At 32.2% G+C, this 24,815-nt stretch overlaps 5 protein-coding genes across 7 annotated transcripts; 1 reads left to right on the top strand and 4 right to left on the bottom strand.

Annotated features, from left to right (window-relative positions):
• Positions 1-521: 521 nt before the first annotated feature.
• LOC130814464 (uncharacterized) lies at positions 522-5,740 on the top strand. 3 transcript variants are annotated; one of them, XM_057680535.1, is made up of 7 exons: positions 522-795; positions 2,562-2,829; positions 2,911-3,030; positions 3,140-3,298; positions 4,463-4,635; positions 5,031-5,136; positions 5,572-5,740. In XM_057680535.1, the coding sequence occupies exons 2-7, from the start codon at positions 2,584-2,586 to the stop codon at positions 5,599-5,601; spliced, it is 834 nt and encodes a 277-aa protein (XP_057536518.1). In that variant the 5' UTR covers positions 522-795; positions 2,562-2,583; the 3' UTR covers positions 5,602-5,740. The 3 variants fall into 3 exon arrangements, with proteins under 3 accessions (XP_057536518.1, XP_057536519.1, XP_057536520.1); XM_057680536.1 differs by having other exon boundaries at positions 522-791; XM_057680537.1 differs by lacking the exon at positions 522-795 and adding an exon at positions 802-1,086.
• LOC130815739 (LRR receptor kinase SERK2-like) lies at positions 5,738-6,689 on the bottom strand. Its single transcript, XM_057682221.1, has 3 exons — positions 6,421-6,689; positions 6,207-6,321; positions 5,738-5,797 (listed from the first exon to the last, which is right to left on the bottom strand). The coding sequence occupies exons 1-3, from the start codon at positions 6,687-6,689 to the stop codon at positions 5,738-5,740; spliced, it is 444 nt and encodes a 147-aa protein (XP_057538204.1).
• Positions 6,690-6,785: 96 nt separating this feature from the next.
• On the bottom strand, positions 6,786-9,666 carry LOC130815740 (glycine-rich cell wall structural protein 1-like). Its single transcript, XM_057682222.1, has 3 exons — positions 7,965-9,666; positions 7,318-7,369; positions 6,786-7,176 (listed from the first exon to the last, which is right to left on the bottom strand). Exons 1-3 carry the CDS (start codon positions 9,664-9,666, stop codon positions 6,786-6,788), a joined length of 2,145 nt encoding a protein of 714 aa, XP_057538205.1.
• A 7,592-nt stretch (positions 9,667-17,258) lies between these two features.
• Positions 17,259-17,882, bottom strand: LOC130814465 (glycine-rich protein 5-like). The gene has a single exon (XM_057680538.1). The coding sequence runs from the start codon at positions 17,828-17,830 to the stop codon at positions 17,495-17,497; it is 336 nt and encodes a 111-aa protein (XP_057536521.1). The 5' UTR covers positions 17,831-17,882; the 3' UTR covers positions 17,259-17,494.
• Positions 17,883-18,341: 459 nt separating this feature from the next.
• Positions 18,342-24,373, bottom strand: LOC130815741 (uncharacterized). Its single transcript, XM_057682224.1, has 6 exons — positions 24,298-24,373; positions 24,161-24,197; positions 22,455-22,744; positions 21,119-21,253; positions 18,480-18,524; positions 18,342-18,392 (listed from the first exon to the last, which is right to left on the bottom strand). The coding sequence occupies exons 1-6, from the start codon at positions 24,358-24,360 to the stop codon at positions 18,342-18,344; spliced, it is 621 nt and encodes a 206-aa protein (XP_057538207.1). The 5' UTR covers positions 24,361-24,373.
• Between the last annotated feature and the right edge of the window lie 442 nt (positions 24,374-24,815).

The following is a 24,815-nucleotide window of genomic DNA, read 5'->3' on the forward strand; positions in this document are numbered from 1 at the left end:
CATTTAAATGTCTTTATGAAAGTTTGTTCAAAAATTGACCTGATTAACTGAAATCAAGTATGAGTTAATCTAATCTGACCCAACCCAAAATAACCCTATAAAATTAAATTGTCGAACTATTTACATATGTTCAAGAACCAAAAATTACTCAACTCCAACATCGAATTAGACACCTCTTTTCGTATCAATCATAAAGACAGGATAATAAAATACACAATTTTGTCTAAAATAAACTAAAAGACGCACTTCTCTCTGTCTCATTCAATCTACTTCATTTTCGATTTTAATCTGTCTTAATAAATTTGCTTAATGTTCTTTTTTGAATATGATACCACCACTTTTTAGTTTTTATAATCTCTCTTACTAAATACCCCTTTATTTAGATTACAAATTAGTTTGAGGAAATAAAAAAATTTAATGAAAATTAAACTCAAAACTTTACGAGAAAAGACGTATTTGCTCTAACCGAACGGTACTAAAAATTAGAGTACCTCATATTAGTAATGACGAATGTAGTGATGAGCGGCATATACAACTCATACAAGCAATGACTCTCGGACACACTCTAACACCAGAAAATGTCGAAAGAGATCTCTCCTTTCATTCTCTGCTCAATTCGCAATCCACTTCAATCTTTTTGAACCATACAATAATTTGGTGGTTTGTGTAAACCTATCTGATTAATTTCTGGATTCTTCTTCTTTGTTTGTTGTGCAGGGATTTATGGGCTTCCTCTGTTAATCTTTCAGAGGGTTTCCTTTGTCTGCTTTGGCAATTATATCATCCTTTGTGTAGGTGATTCTTCTGAATATTCTCCCATTATCTTATCCATTTCTTTATTTGAAATTTGAATGCTTTCTTTGCTTAAGTTCATCAATTAGCTTTTTTGCACCTCTTGTAGAAAGTTGTCTTTTTCACAATTCACAGTTTGTTTTTGGGTGAACTGAATTTTTGTTTGATGATGTTTATATTGTGAGATATACATCAAATGGGGTGGAAGAGGTCTCATGGATGCCTTTTTGGAGTGGTGGTGAAAGCAATGATTTTGCTCTTGGAACAAGGCTATGTGTAATTTAGAGAAACATTGTAATTGAACTTTAATATGAACGTTATGTAGCAATTATTTTTGCTTCTGTGTTCTGCTTTCCTTATCATTCTGAAGTATTTTGTTGGGTTAGTTAGGTTAAGCATCAATAGAAATAAATTGTGATTTGAACTTCATTCCTTTCTAAAACTACCGATTGCCTATTTGGTAGGTGGTATTAAATGGTGGTAATGAGAATGAAAATTAGTGTAATTTTGATTGAAAAATCTCTTGCTATCTTGATGGTCATGCTTATCCAACTTCAATCATCTCATTTCATCATAAATTTTATTCCGGTGCATTACTACTAAGAGAGATGATATTAGGTGGTAATGGAAATTTGTAAACAAAAAATTTTGTTTGTGATCAAAGTTTCATCATTATCATGGTGACATGAAACTTTTTGATGCTATAAATCATTTCAATTACCAACATTAAGTATCATTAACCAAAACGGGTCGTAAATGGTTTTTAGTGATTGGTGAACATCTGACCTTTGGATAATGATATCTGTGTCATGTTTTGGGCTACTTAAAGAGGGCTCATTGAATCTCATGAACATCAAAAGCATTCCATTGGTGGCATTGCTTTTTCTGGTTTTTGAGAGGGGGGGAGGCTCTAGGTGGTCTGGCTGTAATAGGAGCAGTGAGTCAGCGTGTATTAAGGCTCCGCATCACGGTCATAGATGTTGAATAAAATAGCCAAGTTTCATACCTACCACTTTCTAGAAAGAAGTGTTTAAGTGTGCATACCCATTTTAGATTGTTGAGGATCTAAGATACTCGAAAACTGAGATGCAATGCAGAGTTCGAGTAATATAAATGTTGTCTATGTAGGTTTAAGCAGTTCAGTCTCATGACATGTATTTATGAGAGTTCCAATAATAGTCTTGTGATGTTTGAAACTGGAGATTGCTATTGTAAGATATTATAAGCATTTCCTTACACTTGTAACCTACACTAATTTGGAGTTAGAGCACTTCTATGTGAGAGTACTTTTTTAGTGGGGTCAGCTAGTCTCAAGAGCATTTTATTAATAAGGACTTTTCTATATGAAAGTCAGCATTCTAGATGATGCCATTCCATGGAGTGAGTTGGATGATGCCTAGATTTTTCAAGTGCCGATGAATTGAAAATCTTGCCTCAATGTGGCATGTCCACCACGTAAAATCTTGATTGCTCATATGACCGATTTAGCATTGCTCTAAGCTAATTTCTAAATCTTAGATGGCTTTAGATCTCAAACCTGTATAGCAGTTGACAACTGGAGAAATATTGGATCTTGTGATATATTGAGAGATTGTAACCTATAGCTTAATCTAGAAATTATGTCGTGTCACGTGTGTCATTAAATTGTTCACCGTATAAACAAACTTTGCATTCAGTATTTGTGTGCAAGTTTGGAATAGGTTATGTATTTAAGTTTATGATTTCTAACATTCATTTTTATCTTGGGACTGCAAATTTGCGACCTGAAGGCTCATATATCATGGTTCAACCATGCTAAAAGTGCATGTTGGGAGAGCTATTGGCCCATGCTTAAATTACTTGGCAAACCAAGCATTTCATGATTATAATCTTGCAACGACTACAAATGTCACACCATTACTCAGCCCTCTAAGTTTTTCTAGTCAACAAAGCATTTCCGGTATTGAAGGCCTGCGAAAATGCTTTCGTTCCAAGCAAGTCAATGGGCGATCCAAAAGTGCTTCTTTCCCCCTGGACACTGTCACTAAGAGGTGGCTGGTATGCATAGTTCATCTGTTCAAGAAATTTCCTGCATGTCTGGTTTTAATGGCTGACCATTATTCATCTGCGCACTTGCAGTGCCAGTCTCTAGATCCAGTATCCTCAGATGATGAATATAATTCATCAACAAAAATTGCTGTCAGCTTATTTAAACGATACCGAAATGCGGTTGATCGTGGTGGGACTGATAATCTGAAGGTTACACGTATTTTTTTCTTTTCTATTCATTGCTTTTCACTATTCACTCTTAATTTTTATGAGGGGATGGCGTTCCCATTAAATTTCAATGTGTGCATTGATGGTATAGGAGTTTATTAAAGCTGGAGTAAATGCATATGCATTAGGTTGCACTGATGAAAGTTTGAGGAAAGAGCTAATCTGTATGATGGAAACTGGAATCAAAATAGAAGCAATGAAAGACTATGGGGGAAGCACCAGCCTAAAGTCCAAAATATTATCTAAGGAAGTGAGTTGTGCGTACTGCGTACCTTATCGCCTTGAACTAGTCATTTCTATTTCTAAACATTAATGATTGATGTATACTAGTGACACTAGTGTATAGCTTGTACTAGATGAGCTTTACTATTTTTTTATAATCATTTTCCAATCTTTTTTATTATTTATGTGTGCTAAACTTAGGCAGCTATACGTCCTGATTGGTGAGGTTGGTTTTGCTTGCGTTGCTTAGGGTTTAGATCACTTGTAGGTTTGACTATTTGTTTCCCGCTGGAATATGCTCCGTGCTCGGTCATGTCATGACCGCAAATTGTTGATTTGGGGTCACCTTCTGGTCAACCGAAGAGAAAAAACCCAGCTTTACTCCTACTACAAGTGACTATGATTCTAACCTTTCTCTGCTTGAACCTAAAGTAGAATTTTTATTTTAGAGTTAAAATGATTTGAACATAGTATTTGTTCCTATTTCGATTCTTTTTATCTACATTGTTGGTCTATCCAAATTGCTCTATTTGCCTTACTGATGTTTAGTGTTTTAAAAATGATCGAAGAAGCTTGGACGAATGGTCCTATATTAAACAAAACAACGGGTCTGAGTTGTTTTGTTAAATATGATTTGGTAATTTTCAGATTGTTGGCACTTATATCATCCTTGAATACTGTTTTATTTGCATAGTTATCTAGTTGTGTCTTGATTCGGATGGGTTTTTGCCGAGCTTTGCCTAGTTTTCCTTGAGGACTTTTATTTTTCTCTCTTTCTTATCTTTTATGGGGTGTTTGATTAAGAGAATAAGATTGACGTATAAGAATTTGTTATTTTCATTCAGTTGACCATATTTGAGCTGATGCTTGCTGATTTATACTTTCTTTTGTGCATATGTAAGCTTAGTTTCAGGCTATGATCTGCATTGCAGCTCTAGTTGATCAATTGGAAGTACTTTATTCACCGAAACCACCATAAGGTGTCACAAGTAATACCAGAGTACTACACCCTTCTAATATAACCATCGATACAATGGCTTGGACTGTCTTTTAAATCTTTGAGATCAATTTTCAGTTCCTGCATTTTCTCTTGAACAAAGCATAACTTGAAATCACCCCCTCCCCCCGAGTTAGCCCTCTCTCCCCAAAAGTACGATGTTATCTTATGTTTGTTGCTCCGTGTCATATGCAGGTTGATGAGTGCATTCTATGGCTGAGTATTATATTCATCACCATCTTGTGTACACCACAACCAACAATAGTTAGATGGTCCGCGTCACCTCCTGTTTCTGAAGATGTTTTACACCAATGGAAAGGCTTTTGTGGAATTATTGCGAATGCGTACTTTCTAAAAGGAATGGCGTGGTAAGTGATCTATTTTATAATCAGTTTTGTACCGTAGCAGTGAAACATAATTCGTTAATTAATTCGCCTTTTGAATTCGCGATTCGTTAAAAATGGTTTAAAAATAGCCTAAAACCAATCATAATTCACCTTTTTCGATTCACGATTCACGAGTTGATTAGCGAATCATGTGACACTGTACCATAGTAAGTAATAATGCTGAGCAGCTGCATGTATTTAATTGAAAACCATTAAATTTGATTCCTTTTTTTCCTCTGTTGTCAATATTCATTGATTTTTGTCTGAAATATATTTGGGTTGCTGGCGATACCCTTGCCGGCTTTCTTTTTGGTCATAATGACATCGGGTTATGGAATGTTGTTAGTGTTATTGAGGCTTTTTTTTCATGGCTGAAGGCTACCTGTGAAGATTCTTCAATTAGAGCAGATGGCTGTGGCGGGTCATGCAGAAGAACCTTCTGTTGTCGCGAGTAGAATGAGTTTAATATTCAGTACCCTTGAGGTGAGTCTTCCTGTACCCGTCTTCCTTTCCTATGTTTTTGCCTTCTTCAATTTGAAATTATTCCATATACATAGATCCTAGAAGACTTTATCGCGCTGAAAAATGAATTTCCCACATTGTCCTGAAAGCTGCTACCCCGACCTGCTAGCTGAATTAGAAACTAAATAGTTTAAACATATATCTACCGAGCCCTTCATCTCTAGTGACTCTTTTCGTTGATCCTTAATTGCAACTAGGAGTGTTCGTTGATCCTTAAACAAATATGGGCCGGGTTGGATAAGGGCCCTTTAAACATAATATGGGGTTTAAATGAGCCGGTCTTTGCAACATACTGTCAACAATAACTATATCACTAAATTTTGTTGTCATCATCTGTGTGCATAATGGGGTGAGGAATAAAAAAAGCGCAAGCTCATCAGGGTTTGGTTGGTGCAGGTGGTTAGTCCACAATGGCCGCGGGAGTAGTTTGACGACTGAGTTGCCTATATTTTGGTTACTTAATTGTTGAATGGCAAAACATGTAGCTGTGAGTTATATGTACACAAAAACTACTGTACTTGTTTCAGATTGTTCATATTATATGAATGGAACTTGGAACTGCTCACTTTGCCTTTTTACTTTCAATTTTTTGGAGTGATGCTTTAAACAAGAAGAAAAGATGCTATGAATATTGATATTTAATGAGTGTCATTTGAATTTTCGTTTATGGTTTATATTCTTGTATTAGTTAAGATTGAATTGAATGGAATAGTGAAATGTGAAAGTAAAAGCAATGTGTAAAATTAGATAAAATTATATGTAAACGAGTTGCATTGAGTTGACAGAAAATAATCTATGTTGAATAAACCCTATGTACTTTATATATATGATTTAACGGATATTTCATGATATACCACTGAGTTTCTTCGAAATTCACCGTATACCACACAAAATGTTCTAATTCACCATATACCATTGAGTTTACGTCCGTTAGCACAGAATACCATTAATGACAACTGCCGTCAGTGTGCCGTTTGTGGTAAATTAATAATTCACCATATACCATTTACTTTTTTATTTGCGTCAAATACCATATTTGAGAATGACGATGGGACCTTCCCCGAGAGATGGTTATGTGAAAGATTGAGGGTTTCCAAGTTTATCAGTTTGACAAGATCTTGTGGGATTGGACTAGAAATGTTGTTGCTGCTCAAATTCAACAAGACTTAAATTTCAATAAAGTTGCTAAGTTCTTCTAGTATGTTTCCTGATAAGCCATTGTGATTCAAATTCATGCTAAATAACCTGCTACAATCCCCAATTGATATGGGAATTTCACCTGACAAATTGTTAGCCGATAAATCAAGATTGTGAAGAGAGTTCAATTTGCCAATGCTTTTCAGAATGTCTCTTTTCAAGTGATTATCGTCAAATAATGATCGCTTGTTGAATGGCTTCTTCTCAAGATCTTTGATGATCCAATAATACCAGTAATTTTCTCGGAATTTAAACTGTTTTGTTGCTGAATTTTCAGAAATTTTTTGAATATGAATTTCTGGGTTTTTCTTCTTCATTTTCCAGAATTTTTTCTAAAAATTTTCCTGTTGATCCACTTATAGAATAAATTTTCCAAGATCCAATGAATCCTTTTCATTGATTTCGATCACAATTCAGACTATTACTTCTTCCAAATTTCCAAAACGATTTAGCTTTTTTGGTTCTTCTTCATCTATACTATCTTCTAAAAACTCTCTCAAACTCTTTTTCTTCGTCTCTGAGGTAGGTGGAAGATCCAAAAAGGATGTTAGGGTTACCGTTTTTTGTTGTAGAATTTCACAGGTTTTGATTTCTTCTTTCTTTACACTACTAGGTAAGATCTTACCATTAGAAAAAAGTTCATCTACTGATGAATGGGAAACAACATTGGAATCTACATTGAAATCGAAATCGAAATCGAAGGCGGAATAAGCGGGTGAATGATCCAATTTGCAAGAAAATTCGTGGATTAGATTAGTACTTGTTTCGTTTTCTTCCAGATCTCGAGAAAATGAGAGTCTGGGACTAATCATACCCACAAAGTTTTCAGAGTAAACATCAACCGATATTGTTGAAAAACCAAGAAAATGAACAAGGAATGAGAAGAAAATAATAGAGACTGATAATTGAGAGAGACAAAAAATGGGGTTTAGTAGATGTTATTACTGGAATGAGTGCTTAGTGCTTTGCATTTGAAGCATTGGAGGGAATATTAAGGCTGTAAGAGTGAAAGCATTAGCATCAACAAAAAGACAAGGGAAAATTATTTTTTGAAGAAATACGCTTTGTTTGGGGAAGTCAGGCCTAACAATGGCGCCAGTTGAATGCGTAAGGGCATTCTGGTAATTTACCACAAACGGCACACTGACGGCAGTTGTCATTAATGGTATTCTGTACTAACGGACATAAACTCAATGGTATATGGTGAATTAAAACATTTCGTGTGGTATATGGTGAATTTCGAAGAAACTCAGTGGTATATCATGAAATATCCGATGATTTAAAGTAACTTTGGAAACATAAATCATATATTGAGGAATACCTTATATATTAGATATCAAAAATGTTTTTTTTTCTTTGGTGAATACAGCAAGAATTAGAGTACGCATGAAAATTTTTATTTTTCAACTAAATTTCTTTGCTAAATTGAATTCAAGAAATAATAATGCCATAAGATATAAAGTGGAAAAAATAAAAATTAATGTTATAATATTTTAATCTTTCACGTACTTAAGGCTTGAGATCTCTAACATTATTGTTGGTAACTTGGTTCTGATTAGCTCCTACACCAATTCCAAATCCAAAACCCATACCCATGCCAAATCCCATGCCCATTCCTTGGTTGCCGCTGTACCCCAAATTAGTACCACTTCCACTTTTATCATTTTTTCCGGTGTAACCACTACCTACTCCACTTGTTCCGAAACCGCTGCCTTGTCCTTGACCATATCCTTCACTACCACCACCACTACCACTACCACTACCTCCTCCTCCTCCTCCTCCTCCTCCTCCACCCGTACTACCACCACTTATTCCAAAGCCTGCACCGAAACCAAAACCTTGACCAAACCCTCTTGTACCGTAACCACCACCACTACCACCTCCACCGCCGCCACCGCCACCACCTCCACCTCCATCACCACCAAAACTTTTTACGCTATTGCCTCCCCCATACCCACTTCCATAACCATAACCCCCACCATAGCCTCCACTTCCTCCTTCTCCACCTCCACCTCCACCTCCACCTCCTCCACTTGAAATACCAACTCCACCACCAGCACCTTCACCATGTCCATAATCTAAACCTTGTGCAGAAGCACCACCACCACCACCACCTCCTCCTCCTCCTCCTACACCAAAACCTCCAACTCCAAAACCGGCGCCAATACCTTCTCCATGCCCTTCAGAATAACCATCTATACCATGCGTTGAACCTCCTCCTCCACCACCTCCACCGCCACCTCCACCGGTAGCATCATGACCTGAAAGTCCAACACCAGCACCAAACCCTTCTCCATGTCCTTCAACAGATGCGCTTGACCTTTCTGTTGAACCTCCTCCTCTTCCTCCACCACCTCCACCTACAACACCATCGCTGTTGACTCCAACACCTGCACCAAAACCTTGTCCATGCCCTTCACTATGTCCCCCTAACCCTTCCGTTGAACCACCTCCTTCTCCCCCACCTCCCCCTCCAGCAGAACCACTAGTTGTGACTCCAATACCACCACCAACTCCTTGTCCATGTCCTTGAACATGTCTGCCCACACCTTCCATAGAGCTGCCTCCTCCTCCACCTCCTCCTCCACCAACACTAGCACCACTAGTGACTCCAATACCGCCACCAATACCTTGTCCATGTCCTTCAGCGTGACCATCTGAACTTTCCGTTGAACCCCCACCTCCACCTCCACCACCTCCCCCTACAGCACTGCCGCTTGTGATTCCCATACCGCCACCAACACCTTGTCCATGTCCTTCAGCATGACCTCCTAAGGCTTCTGTCGAACCCCCTACTCCTCCACCTCCACCTCCACCTCCACCTCCTCCACTTCCTCCTGCATCAATCTCGCTTGTGGTTCCCAGACCACCACCAACACCTTGTCCATGCCCTTCAGCATGACCATTTAATCCTTCTGCCGTACCACCACCACCACCCCCACCACTTCCACCAACAGTACCACCATTCGTGACTCCAACTCCGGCACCTTCCCCATGCCCTTCTCCATGGCCTAAACCTTCCACTGAATCACCACCTCTTCTTCCACCACCACCACCACCCGCAACACTATTGCCAAAACCTCCTCCAACTCCAGCTCCATATCCAACACCCCCACCACCAAAACTCTTACCCAAGAAGCTTCCACAACCCCTCCATTGATACGCACAACGACCAAAGTAGCCACCACCATCACCTTCCTCTTCCTCACCCCGAATCGTCTTACTTAAAGAGGCAAATGCTATAATAAGAATGAGAGTAGTCGAATACAGAGCTTTGGCAGAAGACAAAGCCATGGCCCTTACTGTATAAGGTGTGTTCTATTAGTAGGATATGTTTTTGTGAGTGTATACTATTTTAAGTATCTATCCCACTACTTTGAAAGATATGCTTTTTTGCCTCAATCTTGTGTACTTTATATACACATGGCAAGTCCCCAAAGTCCTAATTAAAAACTAAGATTAATTCAATCATTGATGTAAGACATTCCTTTTACAACAATGGTCAATTCTATGAGTTGCCTAATCTGCAGACTATAGATACTAGGACTATAAAATAATGGGTTACTGTATATATTATTATTCAATTATAAGGCGTTAAATCTTCTCCCCTTTGCTGGAGTTTTAAACTTATTTGGATGGGACAAAGATTTCTATATTTTGGGATTTTGAATTATAATAAATAAATTCTATTAAAATCACCACTTATTAAATTATGTGTAATACCGAGCGTTAATCAGAAACAATATCTTTATTATCATTAACAAGAGTAAAGTTACGTACATCCGACCCATCAAAACCTATCTAAATAGAAGTCACTTAATGACAATAATGACAATAAGATGAAGTATAAAATTAAATATTGTTATTCCATTTGTTAATTATAGTTCTCTTTTTAAGTTTTCTCTTTTATTTATTTTAGTAACTTTAACCTGATTTTTTTTTCACTCCCTTTTTTTGGGATTAGAAGCACACTCGGACATAAGAATAGTGTGCATAGGATGCTTTGGACAAAATGAACTTGAAGAGAGTAGTTGTGCATTATTATTGCTTTTCTCTTAAAATATTCATCTTGAGTTTTTTATAAGTGTATTTCATAAATAAACCTTATCATTAAAGTTTTTTTTAGTGGAATATAATGTTAATCATATATTACCTGAATTAAGGGCTATATAATTTTATAATTGACCAATGTGATTAATTTGTAAATGCTTATATATATAAAATATTAATTTATATTATCATATAACTAAATAGAGGGTTAAAATGATTTTTGGGGATTAGTAAAAGTCAAATTTACAAGTATAAAAAGAAATAAATGGAGTATTTCTATAAATTCCAATTATTAATATAAATCTCAATTTCATTTCTAATACTTTTCTGTATATTCTATGGAGAATATAATTATTCTAGAATAGAATATTAATAGTTCATTTACAATATCTTTCATCTCTATAGAAAACAAAACCTTATAACTAAAAACAAAAAGGTCTTAATAAACAAACACCAGATATTTAAAAAAAAACTAAATTAAAAAAGCATTGTTAAAATTTAATGTTTTCTTTCTCACTTTCTTACTACTAAATCTTATAAAAGAATATTTAATAGAGTTTAATAATTAAGAGTTATAAGTTAATCAAGTGATTTGAGGATGTTCGTTTTCTTATTTGTAACGTATAAATAATTAATTCCTTTGTCACTTACATATAGGATTTCACTAGGTGAATCCAAGACAAAAAAAAGTTTGTTTTGGGGTTAGTTGACCCTTAAAATCATTAATCAAGCCGATTAAGGTCTGGAATAATATAATGGAGAATAATTAATCTAATAAGATTCATTTTAAGGGAAAAATACCCACCATTCAGATGCTGAAATCATTGAATTATATTACTTTTGGACAATATAAATATCCTATTTACACCATTTCGAGATAAGTTTTTTTGAGATCACATCAATCATAGTATCATACTTTCTACTTCTAATTTCATCACTTTTGGAGTGTTAAGTTAAATAACAAAGAGACTATTTTAAAAACACCCTAAAAAATAACTATGTGTACTCGTTTTTCAGGTCAAAGACACAATAAGCTGAGTCTCATTAATTTGCTAAGTACACATACTAAACTACAGATTAGATTATAATCAGTTATATAATAATAGATAGTATATACTTAATTAATGTCTGTCAATGGTGCAGTTAACGCTTGGTTTGTGCAGCACATGATGTGCATAGTACTTGGTCTAAATCAAAAACATTCTTAATGCAATGCAATGCCTCTATATTTGTTTCTACTCACTTTAGTCAACGTTCATTTTGTTTTTTTCTCACTATAACACCAACATTATTTTCTCACAAATTAAACTTGTACGGCGCGGTATCTCTTAGTCCATCCTATTCAATCTATTAGTCTCATTTACTTTTTTTGTATTTTTTGAGTTAACATTTTAACCTTTAATATCTTTAATTAAGCTTATTTAAAAATTAAGAAAATTTTAATATTAATAATCTTTGCATTGACGAATCAAACAAGATTTCACTTGACTATGTTTATTTTAACTTATAGATCAAAAATAAAATACATGTTCAGAGTGATAAGTGAATAGTAACCAAAAATTTAATAGGACTATTAGAAAGAATAGGAGAGAGTATTATAAATTAACTTTTTTTTTTATCATTGAGGAAGTTATTATAATTTAATTAACACTTTTTATATTCTAAATAATATATATGCTTACCATATACTTATATATTTTAATGAATGGCACTAAAAATACAAAAAAAGAAAAAACTAGCGTAGCATAATCATGATTAATAGGTTAAGCACAATTATATTTGAAAAAAAAAAAAAAAAAAAAAGATGGTGGAGTGGGTGACCATATCTTCAAGAAATTCCTTCGAAGCATAATTTTGATTCGACAATTCTAGTTCCAGTCACATCAGTATGCACACATGTCAATTCTCTACCAAAAACACCTATTATTTACTTCCCGTTCTTTTTTAGAATTTTATTCACCAATTAGTCACTCTAAAATAAGTCAATTTGAAATAGAAAATACTAATTATTATAAATTGGAGCATTTTACAAGTATTTTTAAATGAAAATAAAAGAATAAATTACATCGCTATAAACTTAAATATACATAAAACGTGAAGAAAAATTTACATAAAAGTTTATATAGAGGTTTATAACGTGTAAAAACTTTCTTTATCTACAAACTATGAACAAAAATCACGTTACAAAGTCTTTTACAACAATATTTTTCTTCACCATGTTTTATATGAAGTACTTTAATTTAGTTCATCCTTAAATTTTACAAAATATCGGAACGTTTGATCTTCTTGGATTTGTCTAACCATACTTTGTAATACTTGTGTTTTATGTGCTGTGATCATCATTATATATTCAGTGTATCTCGCCTATAGAAAACTATGAGCAGCTGAAAAGGAAAGAAAGACGACAACTCATACTCATAAAGGAAAATACGGCTAAAGAATGGGACTAACGCTAACTCGACGACGCTCTAAACTCACATGATTATGTGTTGTGATAAATGTTAATGCAATTGATGCCATCGCTATCAATAATGTACCATTATATATTCTCTCTAGTCTCTAATTGTATTTTTTTTTAAGCATTATAACATATATGTTACTTTTTTGATTGAAAACTTTAGATGAAGCTCAAAAAATCGAATGAAATTTGATTCTATCAAAATAGTAATCGATAATACTATTACAATTTAAAATCTATGTTTATAGAGAAACAAAATAATATACTCACGATATCTGAATTTTTTTTTTGAAAAAAGCTCATTTTCAAAATAAATTTTCAAAATAAGGTTCGAAAAATTTTAATTTTGAAAATAAGCGTCTCCATGTAAAAGGTGAGGTACGGTATTTGTTCGCTATTACTAACAACGAACAAACAAGCTGGTAAAAAATCAGAACTTTTTGTTCGTTATTACTAACAATAAATAAAAGAAAGACTTATATCGATGTTGGTTCGTTGTTCATAACAATAATCAACATTATTAGTTGTTTTTTGACATAATAAAAACTATGGCATTTTCTCCTTTTCTTTGCTATTAGTAACAATGAACAAAGTCGTAGTCTTTTGTTCGTTGTTAATAACAACAAATTAATAAGTCTTTACCTTGCTCGGACACAAAAACATTTATTTTGGAAATTAAAATTTTCCGAAACTTATTAATTTGAGAATATTTTTTAAAAAAATTCCAATTTATTCAATTTTTCCATAATATTTTGGACAACATAACACAACATTTTGGATAGATGAAGTACACATTATAACAAGTAATAATTAGAAATTTTGTCAAAACATATAATGTAGCTCACTCAGGCCCCTCTTTATTTTTGAGCCCCAGAACAAAAGATAAAAAAAGGCACCTAAAAACTTAAGGCGTAACGAATAATATAATATATTTTTTTTATTGTTGATACTTAAACCACTTTATAAAAGAGGCACTAAGAACTCATATTACTAAGCAAAAAATGTAAGTTATATCTAAATTTAATTCAAATTAATATCACTTACTCTGTCAAAAATATCACTTATATACATAAAATAAGTTTTTTGGGCCTTAAAAAATTCAAGACCCTGAGCGGTAGTCCGCTTTGCCCTTGCTAATGAGCTCAATTATTATTTTAGAATAAAAACACTAACTTCTCCCTCACTTAAATTAGTTTTCCCAATAATTTGTGTGGGCAATTGGCCTGGTGGGATTTGGTAAAAACTTTAGAAGAAGTTGAACAAAAGCAAGCCCCATATGTCACCTTTTAGGCATCAATCCACATTGTAAGTCTAAATAAGACACTTTATAGTCATGTGATTATCAATATGACATTTTAGGTTATTGACCAAGCTAAGCCAATGCAAAGACAACCCAATAAGCTAGTCTCTTAGATGCTTCCACACATGCTTTTAGAGGTCCACCACCACCTTTGCATAATAACATCCAAATTTCTCCAACTAATGTCTATTGACTTTGAAGCCTTTTGAGCTAAAAGAGATTGTCAAAATTCAAAAAGGGGGAGTAAATCTATCTTCAACTCAATTTTTGGTAGGTTCTAGATAGGTATATCCAAGATTTTGTGCAAGTACCTAGAAAAGAAGCTTAATTAACTTTCATGGGTGTATATCACATATCATTAAGATCATTTGCTTTTATTCATGATAAAATGCCTCTTTATTTTTCAATGGGACAATTCAAATGCTCTAAATATATCATACTCTTAACATGAACCAAAATTATAATTTGTTGTTAAAAATTAGTATAGTAAGCAGTTTATGTAAAATAATTATATTCTTAATAAACTATTATAATATAATTGACTACTATATCCATTACCAATGTGTTTTAGGATGGTACTATAGTAAGAAGCGCAATTAGTCGCTGATAATCTACGAGTTTAGCGGCTCAACATAGAAAAATTAACAAAAATTATATTGAGTCCTGACTAAAAATGATATTGTAAAAGTGAAAAAATTGACAACATTAAGAAAATGGGGTAAATCAATCTAATTTGGGTTATTATGATTAGGGCGAGCCATTTTTTTGGTAGTTTTTGTGTCCCTGAACAAACATTGCGGATAATGACCTACTAATTTTCGATTCAATTTTAAATTGAAAATTTCACGATCTAAATTTACACCCCTTTTATAAGCTAATATAATATTAAGTGTTTCCGGAGTAGAAAACTTCAAGGTTAAGAGACCTCTAATTTAAATAATTTAATTTATTTATCAACGACCTTAATTCATCACTAAAATTATATAGCCATGAGTTGACAACAATTTGGGTTCGCCACTGCTAATGACAACTTTTTTCACATCGGTGGAAACGAAGGTATAACGACATCATTTTCGTACGTTGTTATTCAAATATTGTTGATGAGTTCAATGAAAAAAATATTCATTGCTATTTATTAATATAGATTTAGTGCATTGACAAATATGTCCAGTTAAATGGGGGACTATTGGCTAAATAGGAGGTAATATACAAATTAATGGCAATATTATAAGGTCTTGTAGCCTCCCTATGCTCCAAAGTTCCGCAATTAACATTTAGCAGTCGTCACCTTATATGTTATATCGTCAAATTCACATGAACAATTAGACCTGACCTCGTTTAAGCTATTTATTAGTAGTACAATTTATGTAATATAAGTGATCTTGTATTAGTTCCCATTAGTGATGATAATTAATTAATCTGGCATAATTATTGTTAATTATATATTTAATAATCATGATTATATGATTATTAGTAACATTGATTAATAAAATTTAACATTATAATCATTAATTTAAATTTTTAGTAAAGTTAGTAATTCCTAAAGATTATATATTATGCATGTATCATAAATTAAGTTCTACCAATAAGTCAAATACACATGTGAATGTTTTGATTAGTGTTTGACAGATTTAGCTAATGGTAAAAAAATAAATGTCATTATAAAGTCATTGACGTGCATTCTAATTGTAGCAAATTTAAATTAAATTTAAACATTTTGAATGTAATGTAGCAAATTTAAAAGAACATATTAGATACTATATGTTTGCAACATTTGTGTAAGAATGGGCAATGCAATAATATATCCACCCAGAAATGATCAATGCATGCAAACAGCAAAATAATATCAAAATAGATCAGAATGAGACATGGGAAATAATATTTTGCAATTCAACCGACCAAAAAGCTTTTTTAATGCTAACATGTTAAATTTTGTCTAATGATTAATACATATAATTATAATTATGTAGCACGATAATATCAGCTTTGGGAATAAAATGATCATAAAATCATGATTATGTTCTGCATTAATCTCAAAATTTGTAGATTTCCCACCTAAATATGTCGATTGTCCAATTATTTAATGCTAACAAATCAAGAAAATATTGATCTCATAGCTAACAACAAATCACCGCTAATTGTCTATTATCAATCATTAATTAATATTAAAATAAGAAATTCATTATCTCGTCTCAATTAGAGAGCAAGTACCAATTTTTTAAAAAGAAATTGATTGAGTTTAGTTCTCACCTGACCCCCTCTTCCATTAGCCTAACCTATAATAAAAAATTATTTGAACCGAAAGTTTTATATACACACACACATATATATATATATATATATATATATATATATATATATATATATATATATATATATATATATATATATATATATATATATATATATATATATATATATATATATATATATATATATATATATATATATATATATATATATATATATATATATATATATATATATATCAATTTTATTATGTTAAGCAAAATTATTGGAGATAATTAATTATAAGGTGTGAAGCTAAGATTTGCATATTAAATGGTTTGATCTACTCCTGACTATTTAATTATTACTTATTCTTTTTTATAAATTTGCTATACTTCAGTGCTTATAGCCTACTATTTGATTTTTATTTGGATAATTGGGGTAATAAGATTTAAAATTAAATTATGTGAATGATTTTAAGAAAAAGAAAAAATGTGTGAATAAGATAAAGAAATATAGATAAAAACAAATTATAAAAGTCTTAATAAGACCTTCTTAGTTACAAATGACACTGAAGATCCTGAATAATAATTAATTTTTTGTTTCTTTAATGTCATTCTTAGGAAGCACATAAACTGATATTTGAAGTCTCTTAGAATTTTGGGGTGAGACACCTTACCTTTCTTGAGTACCATTAATGTAAATAATATAATTATAGAGCCTTGATTTCATACTAGAAAGTTGATGAAAATAATGTAAACAATGTAAATACAACTTAGCGCTCACTGAAGTATATGTAAATTGCAAAACATATAATTAAGTTAATGATAAGAAACAATGAAAGAGTAACCACACAACAATAATCAGTATTTAACAAGCCCTAATGGGCACAACCAACAATGAAGTTTGAACATAAAAGTTGACCCAAATGTATAGCTTAATGGGTTGGCTCTATAACATAGAAAACATACATAAAGGTTAAACAATTAGAGTACATATTAGGCTTAATGCACCCAATAGTACATAAATTAAAAGTTGCTTATATCTTAGTTTTCAATTAGCTAGCCTTTTAGCATATAGTTATCTTAGGGGATGATTCCACTTCCAAGCCCGCCACCAGCACCACCGCCAAAACCACCTCCGGCACCTCCTCCCCCAAATCCTCCTCCGGCTCCACCACCAGCACCACCTCCACCTCCAAAACCGGTACCTAAACCTAACCCTAAACCGAGCCCTGCTCCACCTCCAATCCCAACACCAGGTAGGAGATTCCCACCGGAGAGGAGTGGCGTGCTAGGCAAGAGAGGTCCACTAGGGAGTAAGGTTTTCTTATCATCAATTCCGCTAGTGAGTTTCCTAGCATCAATTGTGGTGCACACTAGGGCACCCATGAGCACAAAAACAATAAACTTGCAACCCATATTTCCCCTTTGATTAATACTACTAATATTTTTTTTAGCCTAAGTTGATGAAAATGTAGCCCTAAGTGAAGGGACTTATATAGACATCAATGCATTAAAATTGTACAACTACACAAGGACAGTTAACAAGTTAAACCTAACATATCCTAGATCACCTCATGTCCGTGCTATATTTGAGAAAGAAGGCAATTCTTGGAATAACTTTGTTACCTCTAGAATATTAAATTTAGACACTCGGACGTTCGATCAGGTTTCGTCAAATTTCAATTGTTGTAACTTGTATACAATTAAATATTTTGATAATCTTATTTTTAGTATCAATTAATACTTTGTTTATTGGTAATTGATTTCTTTGTTTTATTGAAGGATGAATATCGTTCTTTGATGGAGGAGCATCCAACTCGCGACCCAAGTCAAATTTGGTTGGATGCTATAAAAAACGTAGAAAGCGGTTCAAACAAAAAAAACAAAAAAAGCAAAGAGGTATTTGAGATTGGGTCCGCCTCTCAAATTATTTATCCTCCTGAGCCAACGGATATTCTGTCTTCTCAACCTGCACAACCTGATTATGATGCCATTATACAACAAAGGTTTGCAGATTTAGAAGCCCGGCAAATGGAGTTCAATAATCAATTATGGGAAGCGATACGAAGAGGAAATGCTCAGACTGCCTATGAGACTCATCAAAGGCTGACTGAACAAATAACAAGAAAACGAGAACTCTTTTTGAAATTCACCCCCTTCTCCACCTCCTCCAAATGAATGATTAAATATATGTAATTTTTGTGACTTTGTAAATAAACTTTAGTTTTATATATAATATTTCCAGCTCTTTTATTTTTATTTATTTGTTTTATGTGTATAGATTTTTATCTTAATATTATAACTAATACAAAATATATATAAATATAATTTTTATATATATATATATATATATATATATATATATATATATATATATATACACATATATATATATATATATATATATATATATACATATATATATATATATATACATATATATATATATATACATATATATATATATATATATACATATATATATATACATATATATACATATATATACATATATATACATATATATATATATATATATATATATATATATATATATATATATATACACGGCGACCAAAAAGCTTAAAAATGTGGTCGCTAGTAGCAGGCGACGAAAAGGCTATCAGATGTTGGTCGCCAAGTTGGCGACGAGTCTGTGGTCGCTATTTGGTCGTTGGCTCTGGCGAGAACGATGGCGAGGAGATTCTTGTCGCCATGTCAAACACGTTTTTGGCGATGGCCATCTCGTCGCCCCGTGGTCGCCAACTTTTCCTTAAAAATGGCGAGGATATGACGTCCATTTTGGTGTTAGCGACGAACGAAAAGGCAACCACCACGAAGCCCGTCGCCCGCCCGTCGCCAAGGCAACTTTTTGACCATTTAGCTATAAAATAGCGACGAAAATATGTGTCGCTAATTCAATAGTTTTTTGTAGTGGCTAAATTATATTGATTCACGTCAAATTTAAAAATTTCTTACATCATAAATATTCCTTGAAAACTACGTTTAACCAATGTTGTGACTTGTGCCTTTTTATGTCATGTTTCCTTAATCACTATGTCTTGTTATGCTGTACCGTCAGAAATTTTGTTGTGAAAGTACACTAGCAGGCTGGTAGAAATGAATTATGTAAGCCCAACAGAAATATCGTGAGTGCAACAATGATTCATATTAATATGGTATAAACCTATAATAAAGGAATCAAATACTCCCTTACTCCTTTTCAATTAGCACCATATAGTATTATTATTGGGTGATAGTTATAGCGAAAAACATTTTATTGTAGAATCAGACAAATAACAAGTGGATGATAGAAATGATTGGTTAATTAAATGGGGAGAAAGAATAAGATCGTGAATGAATTCAAAAAATAAATAAAACCATTGCAACTAGAGGGGTTCAAAATAGACCTGACGACTCGATATCTCCCCACCTTGTAACTAAACCTGACTTGACTCGACTTCAAAATGGGTTTAAAATTATATAAAAATCAATATGAACACAAGATTTGATTTTGAACCGACCCTAAACACTTGACCCGAAATTGACCCACAAGCGAATACACACCTCTAATTACAACAAAGAAAATGATAAAAAATTGATTGGATAAACTAAAATAAAAAGTAATCCCAACAAAGAAAGTGTATATGACATAATAAATGGTTAGATATTGATGTGATTCACTTGATTCTTGTTTCAATATTAGGACCATCAAAGTACAATATATTGAAGAATACCTAACTCCATCTTTTATTTTGCCATTGAAGTTATGCCACATCATCAAGGTAAAAAATTTGTAGAAGAAATGAACCAGTGTGATTGTGTTGCATTAAGATTTTCGAAAAATAGGAAAAAAAAAAAATAAAGTAAACCAGTAATTATTATCTCAGTCTTATCAATTTGCTATATTTCTCAATTTACAATGTTTAACTTTAATAATTCCGCAATATATTTATTTCTCTGTCATGGTCATGAATTGCATCATTATGCAAATAAGACTTTTTGAAGAGAACCGTGGGAATTAGATATTAATCAAAGCCATATATTAAATCGTGTAAATAATATAAAATAAAATTAAAATGCATAAATGAAATTAAAAGAAAATAGTGTATTCTAATTCAAAATAACAAAAAGAGATGAAATATCATTTGACAACCCTCTGAGATTAATTATTTACATGACACAATAAATCAATAATAAAGATTAAACATAATCTTCTATCTTAAAATATAAAAAAATTTTGGATTTCACCATAAAGTGATTTGGTGACATTTTATTTAGCCTTTAATGACATGTAGTTGTTACTATAGTCTGTAGTGACATTTATGAGAAATGTCACTAGGTTTTATGTCGCGAAAAACTTTAGTATGATTTTTTATTATGCTATTAACGAGTCGACTAAATGTCACTAAATCCACTATATATAACATTGAAAATTTAAAGTAGCGACATTTAATTTAAATATCACTAAATATATCACACAAAAAACATGTTATCTCTGATATATTGTTATCGTTGTTCTAGCTAGAAATATAGTGAACCTAAGCTACAATTTGTTCAACATAACTAAAAGTGATTATCATCGGTGTCTTGATTATATTAGTTTTAAGACAATAATCACTGTTTTATTACTTTCCTAGGGAAACATTAATATTAACTAATACTTGTACGTAGCTAATTAGAAAGACTAAGCTCTACGGATACTTGTTGAACACCAGCTTCCAAAATCCTATATGTTGATTTCCACTGTAAGTTGAGTGGTGCTTTCATGTTCTGATCTTCTGATGATAATGATCGTGATGTACATCTAGAGATCACTTCATCATTCTCCTTGTCCTCCTGCTAGAATGTAAAAACATCCGAAAAGCACAAAATAATTAAAAAAATAACATAAATTCTCATTTAAGGCGGTCTCAACGTGTAATAATTCTAAATTGTGCTAAATAACCAACTACATAAATTAAAAAACATCTACAAGATATTAATATGCTCACTTTATCTTTTCAAAAGAGCGATTTTAAATTTACAAGTTTAAGCTTAATTAAAAAATCACCCCAAAAATATTATTGCTCCTGCTTTTATAACTTTTATATAAAATTTTGCTACGGTGAGATTGTCCGACCATAATACGATTTCATACAAAATATTGATCAGGTTAGAGTAAAATTTTTTTGGGGCTTACGTAAAAGTCCAGCAAATTGGTTTCTTAAGCCCAAACAATATGGGCTATCTACTTATCTAATTTATATCCAATAATTACTTGGGCAATTGATGATGTATTTTGGCTTTTTAAGCCCAAACATCATATCCTCGTATTATATGCCCTTAAGGGTTAGAAGTATGGATGTAATCATGCAATATAGACTCGTCTTATTCTTATACATGACGTTTAATATTTTACTTGAATTTAAGGATGGATAAGATTCAAATTAATTAATTTTCGTCACGTTAACTCTGATATAATGTCAAAAAACTAACTCACAAAAAAATTTAAGTTGATAGTCAAAAAATAAAGCCTCATAATATCAACTTTTTATTACATTTGTTCTTTTAACTGTGTCATATTTTCTTTTACAACATGTCTCCACTATTTTCTTCATATCTCATCTACATATTTCCTACCTCTTTTAATTATCATTAACAAAATTTAAATGTCCAAATCTTTTCTTTAATACTTGTGCCGTTTTCTTGTGTTGCAAATTTACGAGGATAAAAGTATTACTCACATTTTGTGAATTGACAATTTAATATAACAGTTGCCAACATTTTTTATAACTTTATCAACTAAATGAACTATTATAGTTTTATGAAAAAAAAAAATCTTTCCATTTGAGTATAAACGTATCATTTTCTTATTAGGTCATCATCTATATATATTTACTTTTATACTTATATATTTATTTGTGGTTTATATTAATTTGAGTTTTCCAAAATTTTCAAATTTTATTTTTTTTTGGACCAATTTAATTTTGAATAATTTTACGTAAAAGTAAAGAAAACCTTATGCTGATGAAATGGAGGGAGTAATTATATAACTTACAAGTTTAGTGCAACTTTTATGGAGATCATGGAAGACAATATAGGCATGCGAACGTTGTAACATGTCACCTTGATTGTAAGTGGTAGCTATATAATCTTGAGGAGATGCTCCCATGGAAGTACAAGAAAATGGACCCTTATTATTTGGGGATGATAAATTATCATGATTTTGATCAAACAAGGCTTTAAGCTTATGTATCTTTGATTGTCTTCGGTAAGATGGGCGTGAAGGAGTCAAATCAACGTTTCCCTGCATCATGCTTGTGCTTCTATTCGAATCTTGCATCATATCTGTCCAACAATTAATTTCATTTCAATATTCAAATTTATTTTATAGACCGATATCGATTTCTGTTTTGTCTATATTGATTGTTCAAACAAATGTGCGATCTAACATGGATGAAATAAAAAAAATTAACTAGGCCGAGAAAATATGAAATAATACCATCAATTTATTATTGAAATTTTTGTAGGGAACGAATTAACAAGATAGATTGTTAGAATGATTTGTAAAATTAGGCTGCAGGGTCAGAGCCTACTGACCTCCATTTGTCTTCGTGATTTCTTGCCAAAAGGTTCTTGTATGAAGGGTGTGATAAAGTATAAAACGTACTTTACGCGTTTAACCATTAACTTAAGATTTTAGTATTGTTATTTGATAAACTAACTTATCATATTATTTATTACTAAATAAAAAATAAAATGAAAATAAATTAGTGAAGTGATTCAACACACGTGAAATAGTTACGAAAGTCACACAAATTTGTCTGAATTCAAGCATCTATTTTTGTGCAAATTAGAAAAACAAAATTTGTAAACATGGTGGCTCCAGAATTTCGACAAAATTCCAAGCCAGAAAAATCGGAGGCTAGTTTCTTTGATTACATTTACAAGCAATGTTTGAACAACGAACATTCCTCTCGTGTAAGATGGTTTGTCCTATGTATGAGTTATGACCATTACGTAAGCTATTGCTTCATCTTCAAAATTTTAATTAAGGCATTTAATTTAGTAATGTGGTAAACTATTTGAAATCTGCAAATCTTGTATGACACTAGTCAAATGTAGTCTTATTTTATTCGTTTTGATGTAAATTTTATTAATATCGACTTGTTGTAAGTTTTAATCATGTAAAATTAAATATTTTAAAGATTGAATTAGTATATTAGAAAACGTAAAGTCTCAAATGGGACAAAAAAAAAGGATAGATAGGAGGGACAAAAGGAATTCATTCGAATTATCGAATCGATTTCAAGTAACATGTTTCGGATTAGTTTGAAATCAAGTCTTGTATTCATATTGATTTTTACATAATTTTAAACCTATTGTCAAGGAACAAATTCAACCAAAAGCTTAAGCTAATGGTTGAGGCCCATGATATGTTATATACTTTAACACACCCCCTCACATGAGAGCCCATTGAGTTAGAAGTGTGGATGCATACAAGCGTTGATTTCACTTTAAATGAGGGGTGGTTGAGATTAGAACCTGTAACATCTGGTCACGTTGGTCTGATACCACGTAAAAAAACCGTCTCGACCAAAAGCTTAAACTAATGGTTGAGGCCTTATGATACTCTTAACACTTATTTTAAAGTCAGATTGAAATTAGATTTTTTTTTGTTTTGATGAACCCAATTAGTAGGACTAGTGCTATGTAAAACCTAGATGATAGGAAATTGAAAACCATTATATAATTAGAAATTACCTCTGATCATTTGCTCTTGTTTCATGCTTCTAAACATCTGTATTTGGAAAGTTGAATGTGAAAATTAATGTGAGCCAGGTTTAAAGAATAAGCATCCATAAATTTGGAGAAAGGAAAATAATAATTAAGAAGAGTACCTGAAGATGACTCTTTACATGAGATAAAGTTATGCCGTTCACCCCCATTATTTGCAGAATCATCTTTGGTGTAGCCCCTAATAATATTATTGTTTAAAACACAAAACTGTTAAATATATAACAAATACTAAAAAAAATATAAAAGAACTATATATATATGTCATTTTATATATATATTTTTATTGTCCAAAAAATTCAGTGACGGTGCCCACTCCGCCCTACCTTACAATCTGTAAAAGAATGAACGTAAAATCTGTAAAAGATACACCCCGCAAAAATGAAACTATCCTAAACCTAACACTACATTTTGCCTATGGGTATCGCAATGTTCGAATTTCAAGTAAATACTGAAAGACAAAAATATTAAACAAAGTCAAAGTTGAGAACAAAAGTTTATTTATATAAAATCTTTAAAATATGTATGATTCTCTCTCCAATAACTATACCTACACCCATATAAAATTTTAGGGGGCGTTTGGTTGGGGTTAATAAACAAAGGGAAAGGGAATGAGTAGACC

The sequence above is a fragment of the Amaranthus tricolor genome, chromosome 6, assembly GCF_026212465.1.
Source record: "Amaranthus tricolor cultivar Red isolate AtriRed21 chromosome 6, ASM2621246v1, whole genome shotgun sequence".
Classification (NCBI taxonomy): Eukaryota; Viridiplantae; Streptophyta; class Magnoliopsida; order Caryophyllales; family Amaranthaceae; genus Amaranthus; species Amaranthus tricolor.